General features: G+C 37.8%; 1 protein-coding gene across 2 annotated transcripts in view; it reads left to right on the top strand.

Moving 5' to 3' along the window:
- Pkhd1 (PKHD1 ciliary IPT domain containing fibrocystin/polyductin) overlaps positions 1 to 24,667 on the top strand; it is a 456,733-nt gene extending 432,066 nt beyond the window's left edge. For both annotated transcript variants that reach the window (XM_087898011.1, XM_087898010.1), the window contains exons 64-67: positions 2,993 to 3,100; positions 8,555 to 8,713; positions 15,017 to 15,139; positions 23,574 to 24,667. In XM_087898011.1, coding sequence (XP_087754137.1) covers positions 2,993 to 3,100; positions 8,555 to 8,713; positions 15,017 to 15,139; positions 23,574 to 24,001 — 818 coding nt within the window. In that variant the 3' untranslated portion in view covers positions 24,002 to 24,667. The remainder of the gene's footprint in view (positions 1 to 2,992; positions 3,101 to 8,554; positions 8,714 to 15,016; positions 15,140 to 23,573) is intronic.
- The last annotated feature ends 2,290 nt before the right edge of the window (positions 24,668 to 26,957 follow it).

Below are 26,957 nucleotides of genomic sequence, written 5' to 3'. Positions count from 1 at the left end.
TCAATGTCATGTTGTTGTTGCTGTTGGTTGTGTTTCAGTATAGGTAGTGCTTAAGATATAATGATATCCAGTTTTTTTCATATTTAGTATCATCTACAAAAGATAACCTCACATAGTACATGATTGGTGGAACTTATCTGCCTCTACCTTCTCTAGAATTTACTCATATCTAGCTTTCACTTATATTTCATTCTGTATTTATTTGTTGTTTTCTTACTAATGCTTCATTCTGTTCTCATACTGCATAACTTATCAGCCATACCCCACTCATACTTTGTATCTTGTGTATACTCACTACCTTGGTCATACTCGACAAGTTTTCCAGTACTATCCATTCTTTAGACACTACGCTTCATGCTTTTCTAAAAATTCTTCCAAATCAACCTTCTTTTATGTACTTTCATTTATCCTAAGGATGACTTCACTAACTATCTTAAAATCATATTGTGGTTATGAAATGTAAATGAAGCAGGAATAAGTTTGTCATTTTGTCAATCTAACCTACTTGGATTGATATTACTACGATGGCCTGTTTCAGGATGTCCAATAGAAAAGTTGATAGAAATATTCAATTTTTTGTGTGTGATGAAACAAGATAAAAATTATATACTTTTGTGTTTTATAATGCTCACACATCTTTATTTCCTATTATTGAAATATTTCTCCTTAATTTCATAAAGAATGGGATTTAAACAATTTTGAAAGGATTTACTAACTTACTTCAGGTAATTCCCAGAGAAAAAAAGCAACCCATAGAAATATTCTCTCTGTGTAGTCCTAAGACTTTTATTCTGCATTTTAGGGTCTGTGTTTTCTGTTCTTGTCCCTGCTCAATGAAAAACATGCCATCAATACAGAACAGTGGGTTAATATACAAAGGCAATTAATTTAAGGGGTCTCCCTGGATCCTATGAAAACTCAATTATGGATCACAATTGCAGAAAAATAACCCACATTTAAAAATATTTTCCAAGTATTATTGATATATCAGTTTGCTAACATGTATTTCAAGTAGTGAGTTGGTGATGAAAGATGCTGGGGTGTGAAAGGATTTTAGAAACCATATACTCTGCAGAAACACACCTAGGTGTGATCTCTTGGTGGCTTTATAACCCAATTTCAGTGCTGTTTTGCAGCCTGCCTCCGCACTTCATCCCGAGGTCTCTCAGTCAGTACCTTGTTAATACCAGCTTGATCAGGGAGCCTGTCAACACATTTGTATATTTGATAACAGCCATTCCAAAGATATGATGGACCCTGGAGTAACGTACTGTACTTGGCAGCAAGTGCTTCAGCTTTTGGGCGCATATGCTTCAAATCTGAAAATATCATAGATATATATGGGAATCTTCGTGGAGATCTGTAAGGCAAGCTGGTATTTAACGCAAAAGCAAACCCATTTGGAGCTAAAGTACTTTCCATTAGGCAGTTTGGCGGCTGTTCTATGAGGCAAACCCACAGTACTCGACGGACACATTTCGATTAAATGCTGCTTTGCATTCTTCCAAAGATGGGAACAATAAGGACGTTTGTCAAAGGAAAAACTGCAGCAAATGATTTCATGTTGAACATCTGTACACTGAAGCTCATTGTTTGCAAGAGTTTATTGACCATAATTTTGATGCATATAGGTTTTAAAGAGTATAAAGTACATTTATCTTAGGCGCCTATCATTTATTTGAGTCTTGGCTTATTTATTTTCATTTTTCTAGGGATTTTATTTATTTTGGGACTCTCCAGAGATGGAAGAAAATACGGTTTGTGTAAAGAAACTTTTAGTTAGCGCTGCAAAACTGATGAGGAAAGACATTGTTTTCATAAAAAGGACTGAGCAATTGAATTGAAAAATGTTAACACTAAATGTACTAAATCTTTATGATTCTTTTCAGCCATAGACATCACAATCAAATTCAGAAACTTTAAGAGCACTCTTTTAACTCTTTGTCCACCACAGTGGCGTTCTCAGAGAGAAGTGTAAGAGCTATTAACTTGCAGAGTAATTTAGGTGTAGTGGATATAAGGCAGTTTATGGTATAGGGATGTGAGCAGGAGTTAAGTTGCCCACTTTAACTTCAGGTATGAGTACTTCATTAGAAACCGTAAGTTTTGTATCTCTTCTTTTAAACCCTTTCTTTTAATTCAGAGAAACCAAGTCACACGCAATCTGTCTTGCTAAAGCAGTGTACTCTTCCTTTCATGACTTGATGACAGGTTGTTGTCATCTTGATGTACTAGCTTAACCCTACAATTGCATTAATGCAGATTCCCTAAACAGAGAGAGAGAACCCCTGAACTCGTGGTTCTCAACCTTCCTAATGCTGCAACCTTTTAATGCAGTTCTTCATGATCTGATGACCTCCAAACACAAAATTATTTCTTTGCTGCTTCTTAACTGTTATTTTGCTACTGTTATGAATCATAATATAAATAGCTGATATGCAGGATATCTGATAAGTGACCCTTGTGTGGATCATGACTCACGTGTTGAGAATCACTGCCATAAACAAATAACAGAATTTATTTCTTGATGATGCTACTGTTTGAATTCAGCATGTTTCATATGCTAGACAGGCATTCTACTACTAACCTATAAACCCAACCACATGATAGAAATGTATCAAGAAAAAAGTCAAATGCATAGTTGTAGTTAGGAATATAAGCTTATAATAAGGTATATTTGGGGCTACAATCTTACCATAAATTATATAATTTACTTAAGAATATTTATTATAACATATTGTAGAACATTTTTATATAGACTGTGCACAGCTATTTATAAAGAACAGTGTTTTGAATATTATTCTTTCAGTAAATTTTGTTTTGAATTATTTGGTTCCAGGGTTTGTCTAAGAAGAAATGGAGAGATACTGTGTTCTTTTTAATACTTTTTGAAATACTTTGCTTTATTATTCAATTCCCTGATTCAAGAAAAGACTTCAAGATATTGTTCTCGTTTTAGTAACTATCACCTCAGTTTTCAATTTGTTCATAGGATGCACCCAGGCAGAAACACAGGATGGCTATGTGAGCTTCTCCAGACTGGCTGTCTTGATCTCTGGGTCCAACTGGCGCTTTGTTTTCACTGTTACGTCCCCTCCAGGTAATTTCAGGCCTGTGTTCTAGTAAATCTGTTTTTTTCTGAAAAAGCAGCTCTTCTCCTTTGTGACTGGAATGGCCCCTTTCATGAATAAGAAGCAATCACAATTTAGAGAAGATGGTGATTTGGCCAAACTATCAAGTATAAGTAAGACCTCTTTTGAAAATTAGGGCTCAAGGGGTACTTCATGAAAAATACTCTAAATGTACATTTTCCTGTTGGGGCTGACATTTATGTCACATCTCCGTTCTTTTTCTCCTTTCCTCCCTTCTTCTCCTTTTCTCTCTTCTATGTGACTTACACTCATTAGAAATTCATGAGACAGTTGGGCTGTTGAATATTATGGACCCAAATTTGGGTCCTGTTTCCCTCATCCTTTCTACATGGAAAATGGAAAGAAGACCTGTTGACATTCCAGTACCTGAAAGCACTCATAGAAGGCATGGCTAAACTGTAAAATGATCCAGTTACCCTTTATATAAGGCATTTGAAAATGTCTGTCTTCAAATATATCTAATGTGTCTCAGGTGGAAATATATAATGAACACTTGACTATAAGTAGTTTAATTCATTAGTAAGGGAATCAAGACAATAGCAATGGCATTCTAGAAGATTTTTGATTTAAAATTTCATGTAGAGATATACAAAAAGACAATTGTCAGTGGCGATAGAGAAAGAAAGGCATAATCTTTGAGTTACATGTTCACAGATACCTTTTATATCTTTACCAGACAAAAATAATTTGTGATGTGCTGATCTTCTCCAAAATAACAAATTAAAAGACTCTGAAATAGTAACTATTGGCCTGTATTTGATAAACCCAGATACTATTATTATTAAGCACTTGTCAAAGCTAAGTCTCTGAGGCAAAGCTCTGCATATAGAGATTTTTATAAGGTTTAAATTAAAATAGAAGCTTTAAAAGACAAAAGGGAAGAAAAGCAAATAATTGAATACTCTGCTTCTTTAATCACTACTGACATCATGTTGATCATATGGGACCATGAGTCTTTGAAGCAGGTGTCACTCTTAGGATCATTTTATTTTAGAAGTATTTTAGCTCCCTGGGGAGCTGTGAAATTAAAGAAATCTAGTGTGTCTGTATGGGATCCTCTTGAGTCCTTTCTATGCACTAATGAATCCAACTTTTTCTCTTATGCCTTCCTGAGATACTGTTTATTAAATGGTGATCGGTAGAGGCTAGTGGTGTTGGTGTTCCACCTGGGCCTTCCACATTTGCCCCCATGGTATGGGCTGTGACTATTCTTGCTACTACCTTTAGACATAAAGTTCTTTGGTGAATCACAAGGGCCAGGATCTTTTCCCTTGCCATACCTTATTTAATCTAAAGAATTTTGCTTGTAATTAGCATTTCATATGAAGACTTTCCTTAAGTCCACATGATTCACTCAGCAAGTCTCCCTTCAAATGTTTTATCTTCAGAGTCCAATTTGGACAACCCAGTCTGTGATTCCCCCTCCTGACACCCCACTGCTTGTAGTTCTGTTGTCTACCCTCCTTACTTTAGTTTTCTTCATGGCCATGTCCATTGTAGTTTGTATACATCGCTCTGGTTTGTCTATAGTTTGTGGGCTAGGTTCCCTACTAGAACTTGAGTTTCTGAGGGACAGGAATTCTGCTTAGGTGAATATATTTGAGTGATATATCCCCAGGTTATGGAACTATCTAGCACAAAGAAGTATTTGCTGATGGAAAAGTGAGTATATTAGGATTGCTTTTAATATTATATTGTTAACAATATCTGAAAGCTGTGGATCTCTGCATCTTCTTCTGTTAGTTACAGGATAAAGGCATTCTGATGATAATTAAGGTAGTCATAAACCTGATTATGAGGGAAGACCAATTCAGGCACCCTCTCCACTATTGCTAGGGTCTTAGCTGGGGTCTGCTTTGTAGACTCCTTTATCTACAGATAGAGAGCCTACATGAGAACTGACCTAGGCCCTCGGCATGTGTGTGACAGTTGTGTAACTTGGTCTGTATGTGGGACCATACAGCATTGGGATCAGGACCTGTCCCTTGTGCTTGAGCTGGATTTTGGGAACCTATTTCCCATGCTGGGTTGCTTTACCCAACCTTGATGCCGAAGGAGAATCTTGGTTCTCACTCAACTTGATATGCCTTGCTTTGTTGATGCCCATGAGAGGCCTGCCCCTTTCTGAATGGAGACAGAGGAGTGGATAGGGGAAGCGGGAAGGAAGGGAAGGGGAAAATAGGGAAGGGAAATGTGGTCAGAATGTAAATAAATGAAAAAATTTAATTAATAAAAAATACATGAAGGTCAGGTGTTTCCACCATGGACTTCTGTTATCTCTCAGATTACAGTTGGATTTCAATGTCTTTGACTTCTCAACCATTCATTGTTTGCTGTGGTGATGATGGTGTGTTTTACATACCTTACAGATTAATCTGTATCCAGGTGACTCATATCACTTCTCAGCCTTGAATCTTCCCTTAATTACAATCCATTACAGTCAGAATGCTAGCTAGAGTGTCTTGACTGACGTTTAATGCCTGTGAAAAGTTCCCTGGCTTTCAGTATTTTACCTTAGCTTCTATCTTCTTCTGTTTTTATTTATGAATGTGCTAGGCCTTTAAAAATCCTTCTAGACCATTTTTTCCTTCGGAATGCTTTCCCTCATCATATTCATTTGTGTTATTTTTTCTGGAGTGTATTGTATTCTGATTTTTTATGAATATTTGTCATATGCATATATTGAATCATTTACATACATATCTTACATATCTTATATAAAGCAGGACAATTAGTGTCACTATTATTAATAAAAATGGGAAGGAGAATTAAGAATTTTGACTGACTTCCTTGAGCACCTAGCAAAATCCATTCCTCCTTTTTTTGGGGGTAATTGGCCTTATGCAGATGCTCACAATAAACAAGGTAAGTTCAGCTCAGAACTAAGCTATATGCTTGCACAAGAGAGCCACTGTACCTGATGTTATTACAACAGCTCTGGGAGCCCTGAGGTGAGTCAGCACAGAGTCAACACATCTAACATCTAATTGTAGCTTCCAAACAAATTGTCAGGCACATGCCTGGAAATTACATGGAAAAAAATGCTTGATGTGTCTTTGAGTAGAGAAAATAACAATTTGCTTTATTTTTTTTATGAGATCGAGGTTTGTTTTGAATTAGCTATTTGAAGAAAAGCCAGCTATAACTCATGATCACAAGCAAATAATCATCCTGATTTTTCATTTTTAATATTTAAAGTAGTTGAATATGGTAATACATAAATATAAAGCATACTATGTGGTAAATTCTGATTACTGTGCTCTCATATAGTTATCTTAATAATTAATGCATTCAGCTTCTGAGACTATAGACAAGTTTGTTTTGTTTTGTTTTGTTTTTATTAATTTATAAAAATTTCCTCTTCCTCCCCTCCTCCCAATACCCTCCCACTCCCCCCGCTCCCTTTCCTCCTCCCTCTCCAGTCCTAAGAGCAGTCAGGGTTTCCTGCCCTGTGAGAAGTTCAAGTTCCTCCCCCCTCCCTCCAGGTCTAGGAAGGTGAGCATCCAAACAGACTGGATACCAAAAATCCAGTATATGTAGAGGAAACAAGTCCCAGTGCCATTATCAATGGCTTCTCAGACAGCCCCCATGTCAGCCACATTCAGAGAATCCGGTTTGATCACATGCTCGTTCAGTCCCAGTCCAGCTGGCCTTGGTGAGCTCTCATTAGATTAGTCCACTTGTATCAGTGGGTGAACGCACCCCTCGCGGTCCTGACTTCCTTTTTCATGTTCTCCCTCCTTCTGCTCCTTATTTGGACCTTGGGGGCTCAGTCCAGTGCTCCAATGTGGGTCTCTGTCTCAATCTCCATCTATCGTCGGATGAAGATTCCCTCTGATCCTGACTTCCTTGCTCATGTTCTCCCTCCTTCTGCTTCTCATTTGGACCTAAGGAGTTAAGTCCTGTGTTCCAATGTGGTTAAATGGGATGTTTCTGGGTTTTTAATGACTTGAAATACTTGTATAGATTACTGTAAGCAGCAAAACGATCAAGATACAGATAATTTTCACTATTTCTCCGGGAACTTCTGCCCTGTTTGTGCACACAGTTCAGCCTCCTGCCCACTGAAAAACACTAGCATGTTCTGTATCCACAGTTTGGTCTTTTTTAGTATGTTGTATAAACAGAGTCTGCCATGTAGACAACATTCTCCTTCAGAACACCACATTTAATGTTAAATTTCGTTATTGGAGGTGATTTAGCATCCTCCGCATATCCATCACTTTATCACCTTCTCTTCTGGGCTGAGTGAGCAGAGAGTTGATTCCATGGATCAACCATTTTGCTGATGTCTTCTCTTGAAGGACATTTGACTGAGTTTGGTCAGTTACAAATAAAACTAACACAAACATTTCCATCTAGATTTTTTTAAATGTTCTTAAACAAATTCTTTTGTGTCTTTTTTATACACAATAATAGGATGAGAACCATAGTTTTAATCTACTGAAAATATGTGGTTTAAGGTATTTCTTCTCTCTCTCTCTCTCTCTCTCTCTCTCTCTCTCTCTCTCTCTCAGTAGTGCCTCGCCTTGCCTCACCACCCACAGTCACAGAAGCAGTATCTGCAGCTGCTCACCAGTTACTGATAGCAATGTTCTTAACTTTGGGACTCTTAGCATCATGTGTACAGAACATGTGACCTGGTGTGAAGAACACTGTAAGCAAATTCAACAAACTTCAAATTTCAAATTCGTTTATTTGTTTGACTATATATAAAACCATCCCATCTGGGATAGATAAGTGGTTCAGCCAGTAAGACCATGTGCTACTCATAAAGAGCACCTGAGTTCGTTCCCATCACCCATGTCAGAGAACTTACAAATATCAGCAATACCAGTGCCAGGAGATCTGGTGTGGTATTCTTGGTTTCTGCCAGCACTTACACACAAGTGCACATACAAGTTCACACATATGCACACACACAAAACGAAAAAAACATCTTCTAAAGTACTATCCACACTCTTTGTGTGCTTTGAGGTGGAGAGTATTACTTTGTGGGCTGTAGGCAGATTCCAGATTCCCATTATTTAATTTTTATTTATTTATGATGAGTTTTTCCATCATGTGACTATTATTAAAGTGAGTAGTTCCATCCATTCTGGAGCAAAGAACATGTTTTCTCATAACTAGGCCTTAAGGGTGAATGAAGTTATAATTTTGCAGTGACAGAAAAAGTAGGTCTGAGCATCAAATTAAGGACTCAGAAGGGTTTCTCATCACAATAGGACAGAAACTTATGACTTCTTACTGTCATTTTAGACTTCTTCTAGAACATGAAAGTTAAATTTAGCATTGATTCATCTGCTTAATAACTTTAAAGAAATACTTTACACATGCCTGCTCTGTGCTATATATTGCTATCTTAATGTTATTGAAAGTTTTTTTTTTTCCTTCCCCAACAGGTGCTAATTTTACAGCTCGATCCAAGACCTTTGCTGTCTTACCAGTGACCCACAAGGAGAGATCCACTATCATCCTGGCCTTGTCCCTGTGCTCAGTGGTGTCATGGCTGGCTCTGAGCTGTCTCATATGCTGCTGGTTCAGGAAAAACAAAAATAGAAGTATGTAGTTCAGAGGAGGGGGTTGGTAAAAATGTCTGAAGTAATCATGTATAATATATTAATGATTTGTCTGTCTTCAAAAGAAATTTTATATCATTTTGTGATTTAGACAACTACATGGAATCCACTGTTTCAATTAATATAATAAAGACGGGCACTGTCTGATCTTTAATATTAACAATTATATTAAGTTATTACATTTATTGATCAGGTTCTAAGTGCATTAGATCAATAAGTTTATTAATTCCTTAAACAACTTATTGGAAGAGGTAGTGATTATTATTCCTACAATCGAGGTATTGAGGAGTGATATCCAGTAAGGGTAAGCAACCTGTGTATTATCACACACCGCAGAAAACCCATGTGGTTTGACTGCACAACCTTGTCTTTGCAAGTGACCCTATCAGAGGCATGTTAAAGAGCTGGGTTAGGAATGCAGCTCGCAACATACAATGGTAGCCTAGCGTGAAGGAAATCCTGAGTTTGATTCTGAGGACCTCATACTACTGGGCATTGTGTGTCACATCTAAAACCCCAATACTCACATTCCTGAGGTGGGGACAAAATGATCAGATGTCCAAGGTCACACTTCGGTACATAGCCTTCCGACTGTCTTGGGTACATAGCTGTGAGAGTCAAAGAAGAAAAAACACGGAGACAAACTCCCTGGAAGGAGGAAAGTCAGTGCAAGTGAGAAGATACAAAAAACATGTGCCTCAACAAGGCAGCGGTGGCACATGCCTTTAATCCCAGCATTCAAGAGGCCGAGTCAGGTGGATCTCTGGAGTTTGAAACAAAGGCTGGTTTACAGAGTGCATTCCAGGACAGGCTCCAAAGCTATAGAGAAACCCTGTCTTGAAAAAGTAAAAACCAACCAAACAAACCACCACCACCACAATAAAAACCGTGTACCTCCTCAATCATTTCCCCAGAAGCAGAACGACATGTTTGTAAGTTAACACGCACTCTGAGGGGAGTCTCGGGTGGAGCTTCGAGGAAAAGGTGGCAGATAAATTACTGAAAAATCCCTCCTGACACCCAAACTTCACACTGTGCACCTCTGAGTATCACAAAGAAACAGTAGTGATGCGAGTAGCCAGCATGAAACCTCAACCTTAAGCAGTCACTACCTAAAAAGTGTCATGATGAGTAAAGGCAATAGGAAAAGATTCAAATACAGGAACCCCATGGGATGTAGCCAGGCCTGATTACTAGGATGGCCACTGTGTTTGATCTTTCAAGGGCTATTTGAGAGAAGGCCGGCACTAATTGATAAATACCATATCTGACAGCATTCAGTCTGGAGACCCTGTCTCTCTCTCCATCCTGATGACCAGGGCTGGATTAGCTACTAGCAAAATCTTCATCCTCTATAAGGGAGTACAGTCTCAAAGGGGTTCTGAACTGTATTGCCTGTAATGTCTTGAACTTCAGTTTCTATTTTATTTAGTGTTTAAACTTGCAGTAAGTTCTATCTACATTTGTGCGTATTTATGTGTCTATGTGTGTGTTTGTGTATGTGAGCATGTATTGAGTATGTATGTGTGTACATGTGTATATGAGTGAGGATGTGTTTGTGTATGTCTGTGTGTATGTTTCTATGTATATGTGTGCTCTTGTAGCTATGTTTGCATGTGTGTTTGTATGTATGTGTATATATGTTGAGTGTATATATTTATGTATTTTCTGGTTTGTAAGGTGGATTATCATGATCTTTTATGTCATATGATCCTGTGAAGTAGATTGTAAAATTCTAATTTAATAATTTAATTAATTAATTAATCAATTTTAATTTAATTTAAATTTAATACCTAATTCCACAAGCCACTCACTAAGCCTTGTGAATCCTATCGCTCAGTTCTAGAAGTAGCTTCTTCCTACAGTTATCAGTATATAAGTTGTTCATCCCGGTCCCTTTCTGTTCATCAAACCTGTCAATATCTGTGGATACATTTCTCTGTAGTACATTTTATTTTTCTAGGAGGTTATCGACATGTTTAAAAATTATGAAACACTTGGAAGGACCTTCAGTGAAGATTACAGTAGTTAATCTAAAGTGCCTCCTTATATAATATGCATCTTGTGCTTTTTGAACCTAAAATTAACAATCATTAATTTCTTAGAATTAGAGTCGTGCTCTTTCTCAACATTCTAGGAGGACATAATTCTCCGACTTAATGATACATTTAGTTTTCAATTTTGCTTTGTCTCATTGGATTGTGATTAATTACTGAGAACCCAAGCAGCTTTTTTCTGTATGCGCTCTATCCATCAGTATTTCCATGTAAGAAGTTAAAACCGAGTATTTAAATGTTACCAATTAATTTACACAAGCGTGTATTGCTTATAAATGTAATTAACCTTTTTCTTTAAAATACTGATTGTTCAAAACATAGTGAAAGCTGTTGCATTCTTCTCAGCCCCTCTAGTGGCTTTCTAATTAGACTTTCCAGCCGCTGCAGTGTTGATAGCGTGATGGGCATATTCATGCTGAACTCGGTGAAGACAACCAGCCTCACACAGACAAAGAATAAGAAAGAATCATAGTTGACTTTGGAGCATTAGATACACTTTTATCATATATCTAAACTTGACAAAGTGAGTTTGTTTTGTGTCTTTTGATGTCCATTTTAAAGTACTTTTTGTGTTTCATTATATGAAAGATAGTAGTCTCCTTTGCAGTTTATTCTTTATAAAATATTCCTATCTTATACTTTAAATGGGGCTTTTACCCATGCATGAGTTTGAAGTATTATATCGTGGCCCCATGAATATCATTTTAGTAATTCAGGCAGGCTTCTAAATGTTGACAAATTTTATTCTACAAATTAGAAAGAATTTTTGTTAATATCATCATGAATCATGAAGAATTAGAAATTGTAGAGCTGGAGAAATTTTTCAGAAACTGAGAGCACACACTTTTCTTACAAAGGACTCAAGTTTGATTCTCAGCACCTACAGCAGGCAACTAGAAATTGCCTGTAACTCTAACTCAAAGGGATCCAATGTCTCTGATCTCTTTATACACCTGTACATGGCCACACACATATAAACAAACATACACAAAATTTAAAATGATATAAATATTATAAATGGATTCTAAATCTGTAAAATTCCTAGCTAGTGATGCATTTCCCAAAACTCTAAGTTTCCAGTGCACTTTGAATTCTCACACTATCAACTGATATAATAGCAAATCACAATTGTTTTATAAATCTTCTAACTTCTAAAGTATGCAAAATTTGTTTCCTGGTAATTCTTTCTAATAATTCAAGTAAAAATTGTGTTTTGTACAACATCAGCTAGTTAAGCCTGAAGTTCAACCACACAATTTTGTTTCCTTTAGAGAATTCTTTCTATGCATCTTGTATTGCATTTTTATTTGTGTGTGTGTGTGTTCATGTGTACTCACACGTGCATATTTGTATGTGGAAGTGTCAGGGTAGACCACCCATGGGGAACATGTGGAAATCCTAGAACATCCTATATATGTCTTCACTTTCTGCCTTGTCTGAGACAGGATCTCTTATTGCCGGCCACTGGGTCTGCTGAGCCAGCTGGCCTGTTGTCTTCCTGAAACTCTCCTGTTTCCACCTCATATCTTAATGTAGGAGTGCAGACAATCCATATATGTGCTCACATGTCCTGCTTCTGTGGACTCTACGCATCAGAATTCACATCCTCACACTGAAGTGGCAAATGTTTTATATTGAGACAACTTGCCAGGCCATAGATGTATTTTAATGTTTACATTTATCTGATGAACGAAGACATCGAAATGAAGTGCCCTTTCAGTCAGGGGTAGGTGGAGGATCTTATTTTCTTTTTCGAGCCCAAAGAACATATCTGTTTGTATTATGTGAATGCACCAATGTTGATTTTCTTGTTTTATTGCTATGTTAGTCAGTTTCAGGTTACTACAATGACACTCTTGAAACAGCTACTTTAAAACAGAAAAGGTTTATTTAACTCATAGTTTTGAAGAGGAAGTATGCAGTGAGGCAGTCCTGTTAATGTGGACTGTGGTCAGGGCTGCTGGTGGAGCCCATCATGATGTGAGCATATATGGTAATGAGTGTTCACATCTGGGACAGAAAGAGAATGGGACTGAAAGTGGGGATCAAGTCATACAGTTCTCTTGAAGTGCATGTTCTTAGTGGTCCAAGGATGGAGGCCCCATTCATCAGCTGGTATGTGTTGACAGAGGTTTCTGTCCCTCCCAGTCCCAAAGATATTCAGTCTCAAAGAAACACACAGAAATCTACATTAATCATAAACTGGTTGACCTGATAGCTCAGGCTTCTTATTAACTAATCCTTACATCATACATGAACCCATTATTCTTGTCTGTAGTAGCCATGTGGCTTGGTACCTTTTATCAGCAAGGCATTCTCATCTTGCTTCCTCTCTGTCTGAGCGTTGGCTGCAGACTGACCGTTTCCTCTTCCCAGAATTTTCCTGTTCTCATCACCCCACCTATACTTCCTGCCTGGCTACTGGCATTTTATTAAAATACAAATGTCAGGATGAAAGACCATTGTCTCAGCAGCAGGTATGTTTAATTAGCAGGCCCTGGACTGACTGTGACCACATGCAGCTAAGAATAGTTATAACTATAACCCAACACAAAGTCATAAAGCTACATAAGACATTTTTTTTGATATTTCAAAACACTTGTTTACATGGCCCTCAACACTGAATTTTGGAGATGTCAATGTTGCATTTCACAGTCATAGAAATGGGTAAATTATAAAGCCTTGCCCCGCAATAGTGCCATCCTGTGCATCATGGTTTCAATCATGCCCCTCTAAGGGGTGTCCTCAACAATGTCCAAACAGGTTAACAGTGGGTGAAAATTCTGATATACTCCTTGTAAATTTCTTGGATGCTTCCATTGAATCTATTATTTACTTCTAATTAAAAGTTTTAGCAACTTTTGCTGTTGAAGTAGACTTGTCTAATTGACAAGACATAAGCTATACTGTTCAAAATGCAGTAAGTATAGTAATGTTTTAAATAACCTCCATCCTAAATATCCAAAATATTATTTCAATGTGTAGTGGATATAAAATAATTGGATGTTTTGATTTTTTTTCAAATCAGGTGTACATTTTCTATTTACAATACATCTCAACTCAAGCTAGCTATGTCTCAAGCACTCCAAAGTAATGTGTGGCTGCTAATGTATCAGATAATATAATTTTATATCATAAAGTTAGTGATACATGATGGGTGTTTATATAATCTTTTCTTAAGCTATAGGCATATTATATACATCCTGTTAAATATGGAATACAATGGGAAGAGATAGGAGTGTCAGAAATAGCTGCACATTTAGGTCCTTCTTTTTTTAAAAATTATTTATTTATTAAAAATTTCCACCTCCTCCCCTTCTTCCATTTCCCTCCCACTCCCCTCTTCTCCCTCCCTCTCCAGTCCTAAGAGAAAGTCAGGGTGCCCTGCCCTGTGGGAAGTCCAAGGCCCTTCCCCCTCCATTCAGGTCTAGAAAGGTGAGCATCCAAACAGACTAGGTTCCCAAAAAACCAGTCCATGCAGTAGAATCAAAACCCAGTGCCATTGTCATTGGCTTCCCAGTCAGTTCTCATTGTCAGTCACATTCAGAGAGTCCGGTATGATCACATGCTTGATCAGTCACAGTCGAGCTAACCTTGGTGAGCTCTCATTAGATCAGTCCCACCATCTCAGTGGGTGAACACACCCCTCGCATTCCTGACTTCCTTGCTCATGTCTCCCTTCTTCTGCTCTTCATCTGGACCTTGGGAGCTCAGTCCAGTGCTCCAATGTGGGTCTCTGTCTCTATCTCCATCCATTGCCGGATGAGAGTTCTATGGTGGTATGCAAGATATTCATCAGTGTGGCTATGGGATAAGGCCAGTTCAGGCACCCTCTCCTCTGCTGCCCAAGGACCTAGCTGGGGACATCTCCTTGGACATCTGGGAACCCCTCTAGAGCCAAGTCTCTTGTCAACCCTAAAATGACTCCCTTAATTAACGTATCTTCTTCCCTGCTCCCATATCATTCTGGATATTGGAAGTAGACAAGATTGCCGGGCAAAAGTTGGGAGCACGGGAGTGGAGGTGGGGTTGGAGGAAAGGGAAGATGGGGGGAGAAAAGGGAGAAAGGGAGGATTGGGGAGAGCTTGGGGGAATGGGATGGTTGAGATCGAGAAAGGGTGGATATGGGAGCAGGGAAGAAGATATCTTAATTAGGTCCTTCTTATAAACAAAAATGTCTTTTAATCTGACAAAACAATAGAAAAAAACCTTTTTTTCAACAATACAGAAATAAAACCTGAAGATATATCTGAATCCCAGGCTAAGGATCAAAAGAAGAACACCCGTAACTCTTCCAAACACCGAGGACTACAAGTAAAGTCAGCAAAAGAAGACACTGTGATGAGGGAAGGTAAGCATGAATCGGTGAAGACGACTCTGGATTAACAATGTTCCTCCTTCCCTGGTGTCAGGCTATGAAGGGCTTTAGTTTACAGCCCCTTTTTTGTTTTTTCATTAATTTTTCTTAATTAAATAATACCCCAATCCAGGAAGACACAGGCCCCTCGCATTCACTCAGCTAGTAACCAGTTGTTCGAACTGACATTTATATATCTTTTCGTAGAGAAAGATTATTGGTTTCACATTTGAGTTTGTTTAACAGAGAGAAGGGAAAGCCAGGGTATAGGCGTATAATCTTCCCCTTAGCTGTTGCAAAGCTGCCAATTTGGCAACATTATTGAGTTTGGAAAAGCAGAGAGTGTAGTTGCCAAATGCCCACTGTGCAAATTAGATTTAGTGCAGAACCCTCAAGAAGTGAGTCAGTATTGCTTAACCTTGCTTTGTTTTTTCTTGGTACTGTTAGCAGCATGTATCATTTGCTGTGCTGTGGTATGTGTTTGTACTTGTCCCACAGCTAAGTTACCATTAGAACTGATATAAAGCAGAGAAAGTGAAGCCATTGCCTCAGCTGAGTGCCTGGCTTTTAGCCTACTAAGGGTGAACAATGGGAATACAGTAACCAGAGCATATGAGCTTGCCAAGTATGAACATTGTGTATGAAAAATATTCACATAGTTTCCATGACTCTGAAACATTTTAAAACATATGTTCTAAATAGAAAAACAATTCTAGTTTTCCTATGAGTCAAATAATATGTTTTCTAGTAGAAAAGGATTACCAGTTTTATAGTTCTGAGTTCATTTTGACCAAAATCTGTCAGTCTGAAATTATATTTGAATGAGCTATTCAGCTGTGTGCTTGCAGGTGAGTGTAGCACGAACAACAAAAACCCAGAAACAGATATTGGGGTTCAGTTTGAAGATCAGGAAAGTAAAACAGCCAACCACTAGAGATAGTGGTTTTACCTCTACCAAATCTTCATACTAAAAGTGCAAGATTTTGTTTCCACAAATCCTCAAACTCCACACTCCACTGAGTTCCTGTCTCTTCCCCTTTATAATCCTCTCTCTGCCTAGCCATATCACTCTTATCTCCACTTCTCTAGTACTGGGAGACTGGGTTTAAAAATGTGAGTCACCACACCTGGATCTGTTTCTGGATCGATATTATGTCACCCAGGGTAGCCTTGAACTCACAAAGATCCATCTGTCACTGTCTCTTGAGTCCTGGGATTAAAAGCATGTGTCACCCTTCCCTGGCCTGTATGGTTGACTAGTGTGGCTGTTTTACCCTCTGATCTTCAGGCAAGCTTTACTTGTTAAAGCACATATAATATACCACTCAAGGTGAGTACATGTGTGTGTCCATGTGTGTCTCTATGTCCATGTGTGTGCTTATACATACACAGAGAAGCTTTTTTGAATGTTCCATTTCCCATGAAGGAAATACCATTTCTATTTTTTCAAAAGTAGCTAGCTATAAAGCACAGTCTTTCAAACTATTCTTCATAATAATAAAAATGATAATGAAAATTAATAATAATAATAATAATAGGGTGTAGGCATGAACTGGGGATGAGCTAGTATAAAGAATGAAGCAACAGAAAAGGACACAAGAATTCTTTGTGAATTTCACACCAAGCCATAGGGATCTGGGGTACTTACTCACCTCTTGGATGGGGAAGCCTCTTGTTCTCTATTGCACGCAGCTCAGGGTTCTGTTTGAAATTGCCTTCAGACACTATGAGCTCCTCTTCAGCCACTGACTGGGGCAATGCTGTGCTTGCACCTAACCTAATATGGTCATCTACATGGCTCATAGTCTCCTTGCTTAAATTAATATTTTAAACACTCCAAAATGCCTGGGTTTCATGGAGTAGCTTATTAATAAATTATCGTGAATGAGACAAGGAATGGGGCTCCTGGGGATCAGTTTAGACTGAAGAGATTGGAGCAAAGAAGCCATTTTATTAGGATATCCAAGTTAAAAATAGATGTGTTGTCTGAGGCCTCCCTGAGGACTATCCTAGGTTTGTTTCCTCATCATCCAAGTTTCGTCTAGATTATAAAATGGCCTAATTATCAAAAGTTATAAATAGTTTTGTTTCTTCCACTATTTACATGACATTTTAGTTTCCCTTTCCCCTCCGTGTTTTTAAACTTTAGGCATTTCCTAATAAAGTGGTTGACTGTCTCACTCACCACTGCCTTCCTTCAGGAACAGCTACCTCAGCGCTGGAGATCATGTCGATGGTAGGGCTGAGTTTAGGTATTAAACTTGTTATGTCACCACTACTAACACAAACCGTGTGGATGCAAGAGTGGAAGAAGGAGTGAAGTGTGAAGATTGAGCCCACAGGGCGCACCACTGCCATGGGGTTCGACATGCTGAGACTCTTTCCAAGTGCATCTCGAAGGCTTCTCTTCTACTCCTCAGACTTAACTGCTCCCCACTGTCAGGTGGGGGGGGGAGCAGGAGAATGTGGCAAGCAAGAGAACAGAACTACAGAGTCAAACAAACTGGGTTTCATTCTGAATATACCCTTTGACAGACTTTCTGTCCTCAAACGTAACAACAAGCTTCCCCATGCCTTACAGTTTCTAAATTTGTAAAATCGTCATAATAATACTCTGCACAGTTGGTGTGTTACACAAATTCTGTATCAATTAAGAAAATTAGTGTCTAAAAATATCGCAGGACAAATCATAGCACACAGTGAGTTAAGCATGTGCTATGATTTGTTGGGTTTTCTCATCACTATGCAGCATTCACTGAACTAGGAGAACCTAACTCGTTAGTTTGCTCACAAACCCTGCCCATTGAGACAATAGATGCTATGCATTATTCTTCATACAGCTTTCCCTAAGTTCTTACCTTCGAATAAAGAGGGACTGTTTTTGTATTGGATTAAGACACACTGAATGTGTGCCATTATTATAACACCTATGGCCTTGAGAAACTCTTTGTAGGCCTGACTGTCTCAGCCACAGCAATCTGGTCCCCTAGATATCCCCTAGATCTATCATAGTCTTACAGAGAAGTGTCTCAGTGGTAAAATTAATGGAAGTATGATCCAGTCATTCCCTCAGTGCCAGAATTCTGGGGCAGGTTAGTTACATTTGCTTTGAAAGACATGCGGAACAAATTTCTCACCAGGCCGTAGGAAAAGGCAGAACACTGTTGATAATGTATAGAGACCAAGGGTACTAGAATGTTACATAATTCCTGGGTCAAGCCCATAACAGAAGCTATTAGGTTCAATATGGCAAGAGCACGTTTGTTAGACTTGGGTGAGAACCCAGTAGAATGAATGATTAGTGAAGTTTAGTGTTCCTCTCACCATAATACTAAATATTAATTACAATATCACATCTACTAAATACTAACTTACACATCCTTCGTGTAATTTCAAGGAGATGTTACCTAGTTCCCTGTCTTACATCAAATTCTAACATTTTGGGGGCCCAATTTTATGGCCAGTTAGAGAGGAATTTCGGTCAATAAGTATAAAGAAATCACAACTACAGAATGTAGATATGGAACTGGGTGCTAAGGTGGAAAAGAGCATTATCTCAAATGACATAGCTAACCCCTCTAGGTCCTGAATCGTATTACACTGTTTCCAATCTCATGTGTTAGGGGCCGTGTTGTCCACTGTGCAGACACCAGTTTGTAGAAATGCCAGAGAATTCGCCTTTCATTGCTGTGAAAACTCAGACCTGGAGTGTGTTTTCTCTGTCCTCTTGTTCTCTTAAACTGGTTAATAACACCCGAGTCTCCCAGGCGACACTCCTCAACGTTTTCTGTCTTTCTTACTTCAGTCTTCCTCACCTTCCCTCTAGCTTGATTGCTGAATTTTATCAATTTGATTTTTGTTCGTGTGCTTGATCTACTCTTCTTTTGCTTCACTTCACGATATCTTTAATACAGTCACATTTACTATCTAGCAATCTGTGTCTTCCTCTTCTCCCGTCTCTTTACCTTCAGTGACAGCATCCTCTGTGTACAACAAAGGCCTCCCTTCCAGAATGTTCTCATATGTGTCCACATCTCTAGTTCGTCATATTTTTTCAAATTCAAAATGAAACAATTTTTATACTCCTTTATTTGGGAGAGCTGCAATACTCTTCTCTTGGCTACTTAATGCAGACTTATTTGTATCTATCTTATCTTTTGATATAAATTTATATCTTCTCTAAGCAGAACTTCTTTTACCACTGTAATTATCACGTTAAAAACCACTGGAAAAAACAGGAAAGAACTTTAAGACATTTCTTTAAGCCCACAGGTAAGGGTAACTGTATTTGAAAACCAATGACTAATAGCTTCTCTGTGTCACATAAAAAAGGGAGTAAATATATCCCATTTTAAAAACATGAATAAAATCTAGTGCTTATTTTCCTAAAATAACTGGAAATACACACTAATTGAACAGTTTCATTGCTACAAAATTTTGATTAACAATAAAACTTTAGATTTCCTACCAAAATGAGGACAGAACAAGTAAATTAGTCATATCTTCTTACAGCACCTTTTTGACACTGTGGAATGTAGGCAGATGTAAATCAAAATTAAAAAGACAATGTTGGAGACCATTTGCAGATGATATTGGCATTTAAAGATGATGATTTATTTTGTGAAGTTACCCTCCCTTTTTTAGGTATTTCATAGAGCATCACAAAGTGAACTAATATAATAAGCTAATGGGACGCATTTTGGAAGTATGATGAAATTGGCTTAAGTATGTGGTTGACTTTGAAAAATAACAATGAAAGATATGGTGAACCTATTAAAAACTATATTTTGCCAAATAGTTTAAGGAGTATATTCAGGGGTAATGATATGTTTGTAAATGGATTTAATATTTACAAAAACCTATTAATCTAATTTCAACCATTTTATACAATGCCAAGTGGCATAAGATGACTTTAAATTTCATCATAAAGTATAAACCAATGAGAAAGAGCCAATCTTCTAAAATAAATTGAGTAAAATGATGACATGGGTGTGGGAATGTTATGATCTAGCAGAGAGCTGAAATTCATGTTAATATTCTTAAGATCATGTGATATTAATATAAGTGTATACTAATACAATAATGGAAATATATGTGTATATTACATTTGTAGGGCTAGATACAGAATCTGTTAAGAAAGAAACAAAACAGAATTGTAGAGAATGCCAGTAGTAAAGAGGAATAGAAGAAAGCAAAGTACAGTAACCCATATATAAAAATGACACCGTAAAACCCGTTTCTTTGTTAACATAAAAAGATTCAAAAGCAAAGCACTCTACACAAGAAACAAGTCAACCTGACTATCGAGTGTTTACTTAGAGCTACATTTTTTAAAAAAATGAAGCAAAAAAGACAATTTCACAGACATACATTAGCTGGATAAAGTATCTCCAAACCAAGAATGTACAGGGCGCTAGGGACATTATGTGAGAGACTAAATATATTTCTTCCTTGGTCTTCTTTTTTCTAAGTTTCTTGACTTTTTGATGAACAATGTGTGGCTTATTAAACTAAACAATAACTTCCACATAAAGGAGTATGGAATTTAAAGAGAACACAGGCAATAGTGTTTCTGAACTATGTTTACATTTTCTGTAACGTGTGGGCAAGATTCTCAACATTATTGACAAGTTAGGAATGGATTCCTTCTACTAACCTCTGCTTTAGACGCCACAAGTCGCATATGAAACAATCCTACTAAGAACTCCAGTGAGTCAACGCTGAACACCATACATAGACCAGGGTTAAGAAAAAAAAAATGTGAGCATTTCAGATGAAGATAGAGAATGAGAGAACACTCGTTGCTAATGCTCATGATGCAAATCAAAAAGAAAGAAAAAAATGAGTGAAGGATACTCACCAGAGCAAACATTACATGTGAGAGGCATAACATGTGGTTGATGTGTGAGAACATTCTGAAAGTCAAGAGACTAAGAGAGCTGCAGAAGTTGTAGTTAATGTGCATACACTCAGGAGGTCCTCAACACATGGTGTCCTTCTGTTAGTAGAATACAGATGCCTCTTGCCCACAGCTTATATGTTCTCCCAGAAGTTTCAGCATACCTGATAATGGATGCTAAGAAGCATGGTTGAGTAATCTGAAGTCATGTTTCCATTTTAGAGGAGACCCATGAGCAAGGCCTTTGTGGGAAGGAGGCATGTTAATTCATATGTTTCGATACTCACTAACCTTCCTTCCCTTAAACCCAAACATTCAGCTGAATGCCTTAGGATACATATCTACTATAAATTTATTTTTTATCTAATTTGTCTGAGATCTAAGCTTCCTGTGGAGGTCCAAGATCAAAGGAGCTGATTCCTTCTGATGTCGGCAGTGACATATAATGTGTGCTGACTTAGTTCTGTCTATAAGCTCACAGTGGGAGGTGGTCAGCTCCCTGGGCTTTACACTGTGAACTTTCATTTCAGCTGGGGTGTCTGTCAGGTATGTTGCTGATTGGAGCAGCCATGTACATAATTCATGGGAGATTTTAAAAATGTTTAGAGATCTGCAAAAGAAAGCTAGTCTTGAATTAGTCTTTCATTAATAAACTTGAAAAATAAGATGTCAGGGGATTTCCAAGAAAGGTCTCTCAAAACCAGACTAAGAACATCTTCAAGGGACTGAGAGAAAAAAAGTGACTTGCAGTGTTTGATTCCTCGGGTATGAAGTGATATTGATTTTATCCAGGGATTAAAATTCAAAACCCATGTTTTCTTTTAAAGTCTGCATCTATATGACAACTTTTATGCTTATTCCTTGGTTATTTGCTGATCTTGGTAAACTGCCTTTTGCTTCTGGTGGGAACAGTAGCCATGGACTTGATATCGAGTCCAGTAAAGGCTACAGGAGGGGGCACAAGGACTGTGCACAGTCAATGACAGGAAACAGCTCCACCCTTGAAGGCATTCAGAAACCTTAGAGGAGGAATGAGCCGCCACACACGTGAAGATGGACAATAGTAGAGACAGCTACATAGACACTCTAATCAGTGTGCATTGAACAACCAATGTAGTTGTGCTGTCAAGAAACACTTCAGGAAAGATTTGTAGACCTTGTGGGAAAACTAGAGAGACCAGAAAGTTCCTATAGATCTCAGCAAAGGAATCATTCCATAGTTAGGCGACTCTGGAAGATAAATGGCATGCAACAAGACTATGGAAAGAGATAGAGGAGATATGAATAACATGTGCTTCTCAGATATTAATCTATGCACTGTAGAAATAATATGAGCTATACGATCTCTTCTCATTTTTCCACCCTGAATAAAAAGCATCACTCACATATTCATAGGAACCATTCAATTTTTAAGTCTTCATGTCATTTTTCAATCCACTGTTAGACTGAATTGAAGTGCTCTGTGCCCTGTTTCTTATGTTAAAATAAAGATGCACTGTCTCCTAACACTAAACAAGGCAACTGTGGATTGCAACTGTGTCATGTACCGGTTAATCAATTGCCATCTGCGCTGAGGGCCAAAGAATAAAGGACTAGAGGGAAAATGCAAGCTAAATGGGCACTAACTACCTCCCAAGAATTGGGATAGATCTCTCATTGTTGTAAATAATAATACACATGAAAGGTGGCCATTTGCATGCACGACATGGTCCCATACATATTAGGATAGTATAAAGTTATGCAACTAGAGTCAGGAGATGCTAAGAGGTAGGATGACCATCTCACAGCCAACTAGTAGAAGAGGATAATGAATGCACACCCTCTAGTTTTCACTATTATATTTGCCTCTTAATTCTCTGTGGTTGTCCTAATCATTACACAGTATTGTGTAGTCTTGGCTTCACAAAAGCTGTGCAGACAAATAATTGAATTTTTATATAAGGTCTGTTCCTGCTTTATTTCTGGTCTCAGAAAGTTACTTAATCTGTGTCTTAATTCCTTTACAATTAATGCAGAGATCATAGGACCCCATACTCCAGAAAGTTGTTTTAAGAATACATACAGAATAATATGTGAAGCTAGTGTGGAACATACATTGATTTTCTTTATCATTGCAAATATGTGTTATTTTATATTATTAAAAATTACCAGTGTTTTTTTTAGTTCAGTTCCTTTAATACTGGTGTTGGTTGACCTAATGCTTAGCCTTGGCTGTGATGTGGATTTCAGATTTGATCCATGCTTACAATTAAAAATACTTGTAACTTAATAACATTGTATGAGTGATTTTTTTTTCTGAGAATGATATAATCACATTTTTGTTACATGGCTAATATCAATTACAAACTGAGTATGAGGTATATTACTTTTTATGAAAAATATTTCTAAGTTTATTTAGGAATTGGTAAATAGATGTTCAGTATTTTATTCTTTGACTATGCTGCTATGATGGTCAAATATATAAGTCATGAAAGCCATGTAATCTGATTAAAAACGAAATCCATTCTTCCCTTATGTTTCTTTTTATAGATATGAGGATAAAGGTCATGCAGGCAAGGCAGAACCAGTTTTCCCAACAGTCAATGGATGGAGTGTCTAAAAGGAACGTTAGTCGCCGTGCTGTCCCAGAGGAAGGAGCCGCTACACCTGCCCCGAGGATTCCCAGAATCACATCCCAGGGGCTCACCTGTGTTCCAGGATCTCTTGCTCAGCAGCTGACCCTGCAGGATCCTGGGAATTGGAAGGAAGCCCAAAAGCAGTTGCTCAGATACCAGCTGGCAGGCCACAATCAGCTGCTTCTGTTATGCCCAGACCTCAGGCAAGAGAGGCAGCAGGGTCAGGAGTCTAGCCAGCGAAACAAAGGGAACAACTCCATGGGACTTTCCCCAGAGAAGGGTACTAGTATTCCCTCTGAGGCTGTCTGCCTCCCCACAGCACCACCAGAAGCCATCCAGTAGCAGCTGTGAGCGTGGAACTGTGTGGGTGTTTGTATGAAAAGGGAAAATATTCAAAATTATTTCTACATGGTAAAGGGGGAGGAGCGGCCTGATCTGGTAGGAAAACTAAGGGGGAATATGGACTCTCAATCTTTTGACTTTAATACGGAAGACAGTCAGGTAAGGGCTTGTAGACTGAGTCTGTACCCAATTATGTTCTTTCTACCTATCATTGATCCTACCCAATTCCAGAAAATAACAGGTTCTCGAATACTTGCTGATATTTTCCTGGGTTCAGACTTGTTGCAATGCAGGCTACTTTATACCTGTGATATACTAAACTTCACTATTAGGAACTGTTATTTAAGCTTCTCTTGCACGACCACAATGCTTCCGGGTTGTCTTGCAGAAGACTTGTGTTGGGTTTACGGAGTTGCAGTTGTGTCTATGGTGTTAGAGAACACTCATTAGACAGCTTGTTCCTTACTATACCAAGGCTTACCCTCCAAGAAGGGTCAACTTCATGGCTGTTATTTTTAGATTTTATTTCATTGCTTAAATTTTTCATTATTGGGAGATTTCTGCATGATAGATATCATTTGTATGTCATAAGTATTTTTACTGAAAAGATTGTGATCACATGGGCTTTGTTGGGATTTCATTTAATAAAGAAGTAAAAACACTAAATTTAAGAAAATTTTTGTTGATGTATTGTAGTTACATATTACACTTCTCTTACTTGTTGGGTCAAATTTACAATTAAAAGAAAATTCTCCTGGGAGACAAAAGATAATCCAAAGTTAAAATTGATTGATTAAAACTTACTTGATCATCAGAGAACTGATATTTTTTATCAAAAGCATGTATAAGGACTTCCCAAGAGAATAAAAGAGAGATTTTTATAAGGTGTAGTCTCTTGAAGCTGTGTTAAGGAAGACAAAAGCCAAAGGTGAACCTGTGTTTAAGAAAAGAAGAGTGGACTACTTTACCAAATGCATATATTTGTACAGCATTCATTTCTACTCAAACTAAATAATAATTTAAATGTACTGATTATGACTTTTGTCTGGTTCCCAGAAGGCCTTATGACCTGAGAATAAGAAACAAAGGTAGCAGAAGTGAGGAGAATTTTCACAAAAAGATATTTTTAGATATTCCCCTAAATATAAACCATGATTTCCCAGTATCTTGAGGCTGCCATCCTGCGATTGAGATGGAATGTAAGCAAGAAATACTGTCCTATATTGCTAATGCTTAAATAATGGCAGCTGAGCTGTAGAGTCCATAGGAAGCGTGGGTGGAAAGCAGCCATCAACTGGAAACTGTATCTCCTCCCACCACGAGTTGGCTAGAGTCATCTCAGCCTCTTTCTCATTAAAGATTCCTGAAGCATCTCATGAGACTCCCAGTGTCTAGGACTACTCTGTTCCGAGGCAGCTTCCCTTCTCTGTGGTGCTATACTGAATGATGAGGAGGGTGAATGTGATGCTCTCTGGGACACTTAAATTGGGTTTGTTTGAATGCTGGGAACAGCATGAGACAATCTAGACTATAAAAACTTACTCTTGGGGTATAATCTAGGTGCCCCAGGATAAATCTTTACAGATATATTTTCAGGGGACAAAAAAAAGTCTTAGTAACAAAATAACTGCAGAAACCTTGCATTACTCCTGTGTAGCAATCCTTCTCCCATTTAATTCATTTTTGTAATAACTACTTCATTATAATTCTTTTGCTAACTTCTTGATCTGTGAAACCATTAGCCTTCACAAACTCTTGTATACACCTTGGATTCTCAAGAGCTAATGATCTTCACAAAGGTTCAAAACCCTTCATACTATAACAGCAATCTAAACAACCATGACTCTTTGTTCTGTCAATCATGTTTTAAATAAATGCTGATTTGCCAGGCAGGAAATATCGGCATGTCAACCAGACAGAAATTAGAGGCACGGTGATGAGAACAGGAGTATTCTGGGAAGAAAGATGCTCTTTCCACAGTTCTTCCCAGATCACGGAAGAAACAGGATGTGATCTGCCCCGCTAAAAAAGGTACTGAGCCATGTGCCTAACATAGATAAGAATAATGAGTTAATATAAGCTACAAGAGCTAATAAAAAAGCCTGAGCTAATGGGACAATCAGTTTATAAGTTATGGAGACCTCTGTGTGATTTTCTTTAAGGGCCAAATGGCTGTGGGAACTGGGCATGACATAAGCCCCAACAAGCAAGCCCTCTTGTTACAGTCATACATTACCCTTCTCAGTCAACTACCAAGACTCTTATTTATTCCCCCTTTTCTAATCTATTTCCTCATCCATACACTATGTGTTGTGAGATAGTTTTGCACTAACTCTCTTTCATACTGCTTAAAAAGAAGAGGATGTAGCAAATGCTGGGAGCAGAAAATGAAGCTAAGTTAATTAATAGCTTAGAATAACCTATTACACACCGTTTACTGTAATCAATCACTAAACTGTAACATTGATGAGGTAAATATTTCTCAACTACTCCCATTAACAAAACAAGCAGTGAGTTAAACATCCTTTTCATCTGTCAATTCAGAGAATTTATTTTTGTTACCCATTTCTCGTGCCCTCTATATGATGTTCCCATTCTCTTAAAAGATTATTGTACTAAACTTCCGGGAATTTAAAAATATTTGAGAATAGATTTTAAGATATGCTCATCATAAAAAGCTAATAAATATGTGAGGTGATATAAATGTCACTTTGCTTTACTGAGCTATTTTGTACCCAATAAATAATACAAATTAAAATTTGAAAAATATAAAAAAATTTCATAAGTGTTTTTGCATAGTAAAATGGAAAGGTAAGCCAGTAAAGTTTGGTCCATTTTTCAAGCTTTTTGCATTGTGCTCAAGGAGGTTTAGATTGACAGATCTCTTTCCTAGAAGAGACTGAGCCAGCTGAATCAAAGGTAGGTACCATAGAACTCTTGTCCGTATTATTGCCAG

The sequence above is a fragment of the Myodes glareolus genome, chromosome 18, assembly GCF_982192425.1.
Source record: "Myodes glareolus chromosome 18, mMyoGla1.1, whole genome shotgun sequence".
NCBI classification, from domain to species: Eukaryota; Metazoa; Chordata; class Mammalia; order Rodentia; family Cricetidae; genus Myodes; species Myodes glareolus.
This window is presented reverse-complemented; position numbering and strand designations above follow the sequence as displayed.